The following is a 12,227-nucleotide window of genomic DNA, read 5'->3' as shown; positions in this document are numbered from 1 at the left end:
AATAGTGGCCCTCCAGCTGTTGTGAAACTACACGTCCCAGAATGCCTTGACATACAGTAGTTTTAGCATTCCCTAATTGCAAAATTGTGGCAATGCATGATGGGACTTGTAGTTTCACAGCTGGAGGGCCATAGTTTGGACATGCCTGCACTATACCAAACAGATTGAGCAATAATGCACAATATGCTTCATAAATAGGGGCATTGCGCGCCAAAGGCGCACATTAAAAATTTACACCATAATGCCCATTACATGTTAAGCCTCACACCATAATATCCATTACGTATTATGCCAAACACCATAATGCCTATTAAAAATTATGCTACATAAATGTTGCTTACCTACATGCTCATTGCCAGGGGTTCCATGCTCATTGCCAGGGGTTCCATGCTCTTTGCCATGTGGGCTTACATGCTCATTGCCAAGGGGGAATACATGCTCGCGGTAACTGGGGGACAGTCATCGCTGGGCAGAAATGACAGCCATTAACAGCCGGGCAGAGAGCAGGGGGCTGCCCGACTGTATTCAGAGCACTGCATGTCCCGGCTATTTTGAAATAATACCCCTTTCATACCAGAAAATGCAGGGAATATGGTCCCAGGATCATGCAGGGATATTCTTGGACTGGCCCCTTTTACAACAGCCTAGTCCGTGCATTTTCTGGTGTGAGGGGGAGAGAAAACCACCCCGCCCCCTTTTAAACAACCAGCTATATCTTCGGAACCAACTGACCCATTTACATGTAGCCTTTGAATGATTTTGGTCCAGTGAAACTGGGCCGTTTGGTTCCAGAGAAATCTGTCCTCAAACAACATGAACAGCCATGAAATTACATTTCAGAAATGAAAAACAAATAGTTTTACCTGCAATATCTCTAGAACCAATGAACCCATATGGACTAGGTATCATATTGAGGGCCCAGCAATTTGGGTTCGACTGAGATCAACCTCGAGTTTCTGTGATGCTGTAGGGGGAACTGGCAGCCGTTGGAACCGGGTGGAGGTCGGAATTAGCGGGTCCCATGTTATCCTATGGGGAAAACGTTCCAGGTTTGCCTGGCGGTATCTCCGGTTCCCGGGGGGCTAGCGACGCGGGGCTGGTCTTGTTGGAAAGCCCTGACCCTCAGCTACAAAATGGGCCTATTTGGAGAGTGGGCCTGGAGCTATAGCTCCATCAGGCCCATTGTTAATCCGGCTCTGATCTCCCCCGCAGTTACCGATTGACCAAGTTTATTCTGCCATTACTCTGTGTTTTGACAGTGTAATATTCTCCCATGCAGTTTGCGGCCAGTAATGACAAGTGCAAGGGGGCCCCCCTGTCTAAAGTACCCCGGGTCCCCTGAAGGCTTAATCTGGCACTGGTTCCTCCGATGACTATACAGTTGCTTCCAATTTCAATGCAATTATAATCCCACAAGGGAGATTGTGTGGAACATTGGAGACTACACACCTGAGGTATCCAATAGGTGCAGATCTATCCTCCTGAAATATAAATTGCAGACTTTATGCTTAAACACCAGAGTTGCAGTTTTGATGTACATGTGTTTTTAAAGTGATACACCTCTTTATTATTATTATTATTATTATTATTATTATTATTATTATATATAATTATGTATATGTAATTTTCTTCATTATATGTTGTGTATTTTTTTAATGGTTAAATATGTATTTTTTTTTATAAATTGGCTTTATATTTTGAAGCGCTCTCTTCTTATTAAATATTTATATACCCCTGGAATGCTGACATTCTCCTGTATCCACCCTTTGTGGTGGGTCTGTGGGGACCAAATGATGCATATTGTAATACTGGCATGGCACAGCAGCGAACATGGCCAAGATGACATGTTCGCGCAGGCCACTCCCCCAGTATGGGACATTACCATAAGCCCCACCTCCATCACACCCCTCTTACATCCTACCGGAGCTCCCCTCCCGGTTTTCCAAAAAATAGTATGGTGTAGCTGCACAGATCCTTATAGCCCACAGTACTGCACCAACTTACCATATACTTTATCACAGCTATTTATTCATTTGAGTGCCAACATCTCTGAGAGAGATCTGCAAAATATCCTTTAAAAATACCAGTGTCAGTCACATTTGTTATATAGATTAAAATAAAAATGTTGAGTAAAAAAAGATTGTTTCCTACTGTATATTAGGCAAACATTACAGGTCATTATGATGGAGAGAAATGTTTCTTTGGCAATTTTTACACCTATTTTGACAAATTCACTTGGCCCTCAAAGGGTTAACACATGAATATGGGTCAGACCAGTACAGTAGTACAATGGGAAACATTGACATTAGTGGGAAATAACACATCAGACACTGATTGGCTTGTCTTGCTTTTTATTGATGACAACAACAGATTCATATAGAGGCCGCTCAGCGACCAAATTACTCCATAGAAACTGAGAGCAAAATGATGTTTCAAACTTGCTGGATATGGAGAGAGGGAGTTGTGAAGACAGAGATTGGGGGTAGGGGTATTACCTGTCAACAGGACAGGTTTGGGTAGGGGGATTAGCCGTCAACGGGATGGCTTGGGTAGGGGGATTAGCCGTCAACGGGACTGGCTTGGGTAGGGGGATTAGCCGTCAACGGGACTGGCTTGGGTAGGGGGAATAGCCGTCAACGGGACTAGCTTGGGGGAATAGCCGTCAACGGGGCTGGCTTTAACAGTTGCACAAACTTATAATGATCAAGTTTAATGCAGTAACTGACACAAGTCAAATCAACAAAACTTTTCAAAACAAGTTCCCAGGTTATGGGATAGGTGATGTTAGGGCTCAGTGAGTCTGATTTCCAGGTTAAATGTAAAAACTTGGCATTCCGTCCTCCTCCTGCCACTCCTGCCATAGGAAGCCAACATCAATATGTGTCTTGTAGATGACCGTCCTATAAAAACAAACTTTGATCAGTGACTGTTATTGTAAAGACACAAACGTTTGCCATGTACAAGTCATCTCATTATTCCCTGGCATGCTGCTATCTAGCACCTGCACCATGTTAGTGGCCCTTACTGACTACATTTCTCTGTGTGAGTCCTCTTTGGACCAATAAGAGCGCTGATACTGTGGGTGTGACATGACAAGGACGGCCCCATACAGAAAGCCCAGCGTACAGTGATGTGAGATCCCTCTAATGGGGCTACACACCCAGAGATTTGGGCCTTTTTTCTAAGTGATCTGACTAGATTGCCTAGAAATGAAGCACACATCACTGTATGTAGGGCCCATAGCGATAGTGATGTGTGGCCCCGTGCGTCGCTCTCGCTGGGAGATATAGATACTACATGCAGTAATAATCTAGTCATCACCTGTGTTCTCTCTTTTGAGAACGTGGGCAGTGACAGATCGTTCAACGCAGAGCACTGGTGCAGTCCTGAGCGCTGTGTGCTGAGCGCTGTGCGCTGAGCGATCTAGCATCATTCAGATCACTGATAATATCGCTACGTATATAATTTACATGACTTCATTTCTCCTGTAGCATTGCTCTTCTTATATTGTTACACTCATAAGTATCATGATATATACGTGTATGTCATACAAGTAGAATACCAGCCTATCAGCGCTCTGTGTGGTAGAACTTGTGTAGCAGCCCCAGCTGCAGCAGATATGGAGATAACGTTTCTACATCACGGCATGTGTGTAAGACAAGAGACCTGAAATCCACCCCAGAGACCAGAGCAGGGAGGACGCGAGTATTGTGCCGGCAACCTACCTGCGCGAGGAGTCACTCATGGTATCTGAGGTATCTGAGGAGGAATCAGAGGATTCAGAGCTGGTGCTGCTGGTGTCTGATGAGGATGATGACCGGTCCGTCAGGTTATAATAGCCACTGCTGCTGCTATTGGAGATGTCATAAGATGATACGGTGTCATCCGTCATCATGGACACTGGGGACTCCTCACACCTCTTCACCTCACTCTTGCAGGCTATAAAATGATAGACAGAAGTTGCTATGGACAACATCAGCTCGTTATTATAGTAAATGTACCCCATGCTGTTTATTGGCTATATCTAACAGGCTGCGAGATCTGTTCGAAGGCGCAATCTCCTCTGTAGATATAAAGCAGAATAATGTATAAGGCAGAATCAGGCTGGTGAGATAACAAGCTCCTGTCCCCTCACAGATCTCCCAGCCTATTACATATATACTAGTTACCTGCCTGTCACATAACTCCCAGCCTATTACATATATACTAGTTACCAGCCTGTCACAGATCTCCCAGCCTATTACATATATACTAGTTACCTGCCTGTCACATAACTCCCTGCCTATTACATATATACTAGTTACCAGCCTGTAACATAACTCCCTGCCTATTACATATATACTAGTTACCAGCCTGTAACATAACTCCCTGCCTATTACATATATACTAGTTACCAGCCTGTCACAGAACTCCCAGCCTATTACATATATACTAGTTACCAGCCTGTCACAGAACTCCCAGCCTATTACATATATACTAGTTACCAGCCTGTCACATAACTCCTAGCCTATAACATATATAGTAGTTACCAGCCTGTCACATAACTCCCAGCTTATTACAAATATACTAGTTACCAGCCTGTCACAGATCTCCCAGCCTATTACATATATACTAGTTACCAGCCTGTCACATAACTCCCAGCTTATTACATATATACTCGTTACCTGCCTGTCACATAACTCCCTGCCTATTACATATATACTAGTTACCTGCCTGTCACATAACTCCCAGCCTATTACATATATACTAGTTACCTGCCTGTCACATAACTCCCAGCTTATTACAAATATACTAGTTACCTGCCTGTCACATAACTCCCAGCCTATTACATATATACTAGTTACCAGCCTGTAACATAACTCCCTGCCTATTACATATATACTAGTTACCTGCCTGTCAGAGATCTCCCAGCTTATTACAAATATACTAGTTACCAGCCTGTCACAGAACTCCCTGCCTATTACATATATACTAGTTACCAGCCTGTAACATAACTCCCTGCCTATTACATATATACTAGTTACCTGCCTGTCACATAACTCCCAGCCTATTACATATATACTAGTTACCTGCCTGTCACATAACTCCAAGCCTATTACATATATACTCGTTACCTGCCTGTCACATAACTCCCTGCCTATTACATATATACTAGTTACCTGCCTGTCACAGATCTCCCAGCTTATTACAAATATACTAGTTACCAGCCTGTCACAGAACTCCCAGCCTATTACATATATACTAGTTACCAGCCTGTCACATAACTCCCAGCTTATTACAAATATACTAGTTACCTGCCTGTCACAGAACTCCCAGCCTATTACATATATACTAGTTACCAGCCTGTCACATAACTCCCAGCTTATTACAAATATACTAGTTACCAGCCTGTCACAGATCTCCCAGCCTATTACATATATACTAGTTACCAGCCTGTCACATAACTCCCAGCTTATTACATATATACTCGTTACCTGCCTGTCACATAACTCCCTGCCTATTACATATATACTCGTTACCAGCGTGTCAAAGAACTCCCAGCCTATTACATATATACTAGTTACCTGCCTGTCACATAACTCCCAGCCTATTACATATATACTCGTTACCTGCCTGTCACATAACTCCCTGCCTATTACATATATACTCGTTACCTGCCTGTCACATAACTCCCTGCCTATTACATATATACTAGTTACCTGCCTGTCCCAGATCTCCCAGCTTATTACAAATATACTAGTTACCAGCCTGTCACAGATCTCCCAGCCTATTACATATATACTAGTTACCTGCCTGTCACAGATATCCCAGCTTATTACAAATATACTAGTTACCAGCCTGTCACATAACTCCCAGCCTATTACATATATACTAGTTACCTGCCTGTCACAGAACTCCCAGCCTATTACATATATACTAGTTACCTGCCTGTCTCAGAACTCCCAGCCTATTACATATATACTAGTTACCTGCCTGTCACAGAACTCCCAGCCTATTACATATATACTAGTTACCTGCCTGTCACAGATCTCCCAGCCTATTACATATATACTAGTTACCTGCCTGTCAAAGAACTCCCAGCCTATTACATATATACTAGTTACCTGCCTGTCACAGATCTCCCAGCTTATTACAAATATACTAGTTACCAGCCTGTCACATAACTCCCAGCCTATTACATATATACTAGTTACCTGCCTGTCACAGAACTCCTAGCCTATTACATATATACTAGTTACCTGCCTGTCACAGAACTCCCAGCCTATTACATATATACTAGTTACCTGCCTGTCACAGATCTCCCAGCCTATTACATGTATACTAGTTACCTGCCTGTCAAAGAACTCCCAGCCTATTACATATATACTAGTTACCTGCCTGTCACAGATCTCCCAGCTTATTACAAATATACTAGTTACCAGCCTGTCACAGAACTCCCAGCTTATTACATATATATATATATACTAGTTACCTGCCTGTCACAGATCTCGCAGCCTATTACATATATACTAGTTACCTGCATAGGTGTGCGCACATTGAGTCTTATGGGTGCACAGGCACCCCCTAATGCTGTGCCCACCCTTAAGAACACCTCCCTACCAGCAATACCTTTTACCAAAGACTTTTGCTTTTTAGAACTGTATTCCATTGAAAGAAGCGCCCATCAATCAGTTATGTGTGTTTTGCATTGTTACTTGTACCAGACCATTGTCATATCACTACATGTCATCCATATATTTTTTTACTTTATTTGTATGTATTATTATACTGAGAGACATTTTATATTGTAGCAAGTACCAATAGATGATGGTAGACACGCCTGATTGGTGCTGTTAGACACACCCATTGGGCGGTGTTATACATGTTTAAGATGTGGTGCTAGGCACACCCCTTTGATGGTGCACCCCCTAATAAAATGTGCTGCGCATGCCTATGGTTACCTGCCTGTCACAGAACTCCCAGCTTATTACAAATATACTAGTTACCAGCCTGTCACAGATCTCCCAGCCTATTACATATATAGTAGTTACCTGCCTGTCACAGAACTCCCAGTCTATTACATATATACTAGTTACCAGCCTGTCACATAACTCCTAGCCTATTACATATATACTAGTTACCAGCCTGTAACATAACTCCCTGCCTATTACATATATACTAGTTACCTGCCTGTCACAGACCTCCCAGCCTATAACATACAGTATATACTAGTTACCAGTCTGTCACAGAACTCCCAGCCTATTACATATATAGTAGTTACCTGCCTGTCACAGAACTCCCAGCTTATTACATATATACTAGTTACCAGCCTATCACAGATCTCCCAGCCTATTACATATATAGTAGTTACCTGCCTGTCACAGATCTCCCAGCCTATTACATATATACTAGTTACCTGCCTGTCACAGACCTCCCAGCCTATAACATACAGTATATACTAGTTACCAGTCTGTCACAGAACTCCCAGCTTTTTTCATATATATTATACCCCTTTTACACCAGAGGTTGGACCCGGGATATTGCCTCTCCAGTCAGGGGCAGGGCATGGTGTAAATGGGCTGAAAAAAAATAACCCGGGTCCTGTTTCCCGGGGATCTGACCCGGCAAATGTTCAGGGTCGGACACGGGGCTTATCCGGGGCTCAGGGTGGTGTAAATGGTCATTATCCGGGTTATTTAGCAGGGAGAAGGCCACGAAGAGCTGATTGGATACTTCTACCGCACAGGGCACATGGAGCAGCAGCAGAAGCAGCGTTACCACGCTGTGTGCAGACTGTGCCCTACACTACAGCAACAGTCTGTGCTGGAAGCACTCTCCCCAGTGAGTTTACAGCCTCATCTGCAGGAACACACGCTGGCTGTCACACAGTGTGTCCCAGTGTGTTACACGTTTGTATTCATACGCATCTTCATCTTTCTTTATGAGAATGCATTACATCTATAAAGATTCCAATGTATGATGATTTTATGCATATTTTCAGCTTAATAAAGCAAAAAAACTTGAGGAGTGTCATGTTCCATTTGTTGTGACCTCATCAACAGGCCAAAAATCCATTTTTTAATGACAGCAGCAAGGAAAGGCAGGGCTGATCCGTTCTCAGTGTAAAAGGGCATTACCCGGGAATAACCTGGATTGAAGTGCAGTGTAAATGGGGTCTGAGGCAGGGCATGCCCTGGTAATTTCCCGGGTTCAATTTCCCGGGTCCTACCCGGCATTCTGGTGTAAAAGTGGTATTAGTTACCTGCCTGTCACAGAACTCCCAGCTTATTACATACAGTATATACTAGTTACCTGCCTGTCACAGAACTCCCAGATTATTACATATATACTAGTTACCTGCCTGTCAGAGAACTCCCAGCCTATTACATATATACTAGTTACCTGCCCGTCACAGAACTTCCAGGATATTACATATATATTAGTTACCTGCCTGTCACAGAACTCCCAACTTATTACATTATACTAGTTACCAGCCTGTCACAGAACTCCCAGTTTATTACATATATACTAGTTACCAGCCTGTCAATTACATATATACTAGTTACCTGCCTGTCACAGAACTCCCAGCCTATTACATATATACTAGTTACCAGCCTGTCACAGAACTCCCAGCCTATTACATATATACTAGTTACCAGCCTGTCACAGATCTCCCAGATTATTACATATATACTAGTTATCAGCCTGTCACAGAACTCCCAGTCGATTACATCTATACTAGTTAAATGCCTATCAATTACATATATACTAGTTACCAGCCTGTCACAGAACTCCCAGCCTATTACATTTATACTTGTTACCAGCCTGTCACAGAACTCCCAGCCTATTACATATATATTAGTTACCAGCCTGTCACAGATCTCCCAGATTATTACATATATACTAGTTATCAGCCTGTCACAGAACTCCCAGTCGATTACATCTATACTAGTTACCAGCCTGTCAATTACATATATACTAGTTACCTGCCTCTCACAGAACTCCCAGCTTATTACATATATACTAGTTACCAGCCTGTCACAGAACTCCCAGCTTATCACATATATACTAGTTACCAGCCTGTCACAGATCTCCCAGATTATTACATATATACTAGTTACCTGCCTGTCACAGAACTCCCAGCCTATTACATATATACTAGTTACCTGCCTGTCACAGATCTCCTAGCCTATTACATATATACTAGTTACCAGCCTGTCACAGAACTCCCAGCCTATTACATATATACTAGTTACCAGCCTGTCACAGAACTCCCGGCTTATCACATATATACTAGTTATGCCTCTGCACCTGGGGGAAGCTTACCTTCACTGATCAGGTACTCCATGATCTCTGCCACGACTGCTGCCACGTCCTCTGTGACCAGAGTAGTATCCAGCTCAGTGGGGCGTTCACCAGACACATTAGACACGGGGGTCTGCTCGCTGGTGGGGGGCTGCACACTGGTGGGGTGCTTTGCCGCTCCCTTCTTAAGCCTCGCAGACTTGCTTGGCTGTAAGGAGCAGAGGAAGAGACATCATGAGCTGTGACTACATAACTCTCCGCAGTGCAAGCACTTTCTACCATGGAAACAATAGAACAGATCAGGTCAATGGAGCCAGCTGTAACTGGCATATTTATATAAATAGACACCATTGATATATGCACCCTCGATAAAGGGAAACCATCGGGTTTACCCCATCGATAAAGGGAAACCATCGGGTCTAACCCATCAAAAAATTCTACATCATCCATAAACCATCGATGACTATTAATCGATCGCCATCCCTGCTCTTATTTTATGATTGACAACACCTTTCTTAGCAAGTAACCAGTTCAACACAGGTGACAGCAATCCTAATATCAGAGGGAAGCCAAGGAATGGGACATGTTGGTAGGTATGTATGTATATAGCAATCCTAATATCAGAGGGAAGCCAAGGAATGGGACATGTTGGTAGGTATGTATACACGAGTAATAATATCAGGGGGAAGCCCAGGAATAGGATATGTTGGTAGGTATGTATGTATATATCAGAATCAGAATCATCTTTATTGGCCAGGTATACTTGCGTATGCTTGGAATTTTTTGTGGTAACAGTGCAGCAACAATCAGGGAACACAAAGGGGGTGGGAAGAGAGGCATAAACATACATCACATACATTTCACATATATCTAGAACAGTTCGAGTTCGTATTTAGTATTTGGTACGTTCAATATGGTTTAGTTGGTGGACAGCTATTGGGAAGTAGCCTTTTGTAGTTCTTGTCATCTTTGCTGGGATGGACCTAAAACGTCTGCCTGGCGGAAGGGGTTCAAACAGGTTGTGGCCAGGGTGTAGCTTGTCCGCCAAGATCTTTCCTGCACGCTTATTGACCCTGGCTAGGTATAGTTCTTGGACAGTGGGGAGCTCCGCCCCAATGATCTTTTCTGCCATCCTCACCACTTTTTGCATCCTTCGTCTGTCATTCTCGGTTGCTCCTCCGAACCAGATTGTGAGTGAGGAGCAAAGGACAGACTCTACTATGGCAGTGTAGAAGATGAGCAGCAGCTCCTGCGGGATGTTGAATTTCTTGAGTTGCCTCAGGAAGAACAACCACTGCTGAGCCTTCTTGACAGTTGTAATGATGTTGGGACCCCATTTGAGGTCGCAGGAAATCTTTGTTCCTAGGAATTTGAAGGAGTCGACCCTCGACACTACTCTGTCAGATATAATGAGTGGGTGCATGGCATTTGGTTTCCTTCTGAAGTCCACCACCATCTCCACTGTTTTGAGGGGTTGAGGTCAAGGTTGTTTCCGCTACACCATTTAGTTAGCCGATCCACCCGTCTGTATGCCGACTCGTTTCCATCCATGATTAGGCCGATAACCGTTGTGTCATCTGCAAATTTTATAATTTTTACTGACTGTTCTGCTGAGGTGCAGTCGTTTGTGTAGAGGGAGAAGAGCAGGGGGGAGAGGACACATCCTTGAGGGGCACCGGTGCTAGATGTGCATGTGTTTGACATGAATGCGCCTGCTTTCACCGCCTGTTTCCTTTCAGTCAGGAAGTCAGTGATCCAGGAGCATGTAGGTTCTGGGACTCCTAGTGAACGGAGTTTTGGCTCCAGGATGTGAGGGATGATAGTGTTGAATGCCGAGCTGAAATCAACAAATAGTATCCTTGCATAGGTGCCTGGACTGTCCAGGTGCTGTAGAATGTGGTGCAGCCCTAGGTTGACTGCATCCTCGACACTTCTGTTTGCTCGGTAGGCAAACTGCAGGGGGTCGAGGTGAGCATTTGTAACAACTCTCAGGTGGTTCAGCATTATACGTTCAAGCACTTTCATGACCACTGATGTTAGTGCAATCGGCCTGTAGTGATTGAGGTCTTTCACAGTTGAGCTCTTGGGTACCGGGACGATAATTGAGCCTTTGAAGCAGGTGGGGACCTTGCACATTTCTAGTGAAGTGTTGAAAATCCTGGTAAAGATAGGGGCGAGCTGTGTTGCACAGGTCTTGAGGGCAGATGGAGACACTCCGTCTGGGCCTCCAGCTTTCCTAGGGTTGACCCTCTTGAACATTCCTTCTACCTCTGTTTGGTCCACCCGGAGAGTCTGGGGGTGGCAGTTTTGGAAGGAGGGTGGGCAAGCAGATTGCTATGATATAGCAATCATAGTATCAGAGGGAAGCCCAGGAATGGGACAAGGTGGTAGGTATGTATGCACGAGTAATAATATCAGAGGGAAGCCCAGGAATTGGACATGTTGGTAGGTATGTATGTATATATATAGCAATCATAGTATCAGAGGGAAGCCCAGGAATGGGACATGGTGGTAGGTATGTATGCACGAGTAATAATATCAGAGGGAAGCCCAGGAATGGGATATGTTGGTAGGTATGTATGTATATATAGCAATCATAGTATCAGAGGGAAGCCCAGGAATGGTACATGTTGGTAGGTATGCACAAGTAATAATATCAGAGGGAAGCCCAGGAATGGGACATGTTGGTAGGTATGTACGCACGAGTAATAATATCAGAGGGAACCCCAGGAATGGGACACGTTGGTAGGTATGTATGCACGAGTAATAATATCAGAGGGAAGCCCAGGAATGGGACACGTTGGTAGGTATGTATGCACGAGTAATAATATCAGAGGGAAGCCCAGGAATGGGACACGTTGGTAGGTATGTATGCACGAGTAATAATATCAGCGGGAAGCACAGGAATGGGACATGTTGGTAGGTATGTATGCACAAGTAAT

The 12,227-nt window shown here is 43.9% G+C and overlaps 1 protein-coding gene across 1 annotated transcript; it reads right to left on the bottom strand.

The window, feature by feature from the left end:
- Positions 1-2,382: 2,382 nt before the first annotated feature.
- On the bottom strand, positions 2,383-9,533 carry LOC146059093 (uncharacterized). The gene is made up of 3 exons (XM_083171217.1): positions 9,307-9,533; positions 3,726-3,939; positions 2,383-2,900 (listed from the first exon to the last, which is right to left on the bottom strand). The coding sequence occupies exons 1-3, from the start codon at positions 9,326-9,328 to the stop codon at positions 2,813-2,815; spliced, it is 324 nt and encodes a 107-aa protein (XP_083027343.1). The 5' UTR covers positions 9,329-9,533; the 3' UTR covers positions 2,383-2,812.
- Positions 9,534-12,227: the final 2,694 nt, after the last annotated feature.

The sequence above is a fragment of the Crinia signifera genome, chromosome 2 (assembly GCF_055691185.1).
Source record: "Crinia signifera chromosome 2, ASM5569118v1, whole genome shotgun sequence".
Taxonomy (NCBI): domain Eukaryota; kingdom Metazoa; phylum Chordata; class Amphibia; order Anura; family Myobatrachidae; genus Crinia; species Crinia signifera.
This window is presented reverse-complemented; position numbering and strand designations above follow the sequence as displayed.

Coding starts and splice junctions, on each gene's coding strand:
- LOC146059093 (XM_083171217.1), bottom strand. CDS start 9,328: ATGGAGTACCTGATCAGTGAAG. Junction 3,940..9,306: donor GGAGTACCTGATCAGTGAAG/GTAAGCTTCCCC, acceptor ATCATTTTATAG/CCTGCAAGAGTGAGGTGAAG. Junction 2,901..3,725: donor ATGAGTGACTCCTCGCGCAG/GTAGGTTGCCGG, acceptor TTGTTTTTATAG/GACGGTCATCTACAAGACAC.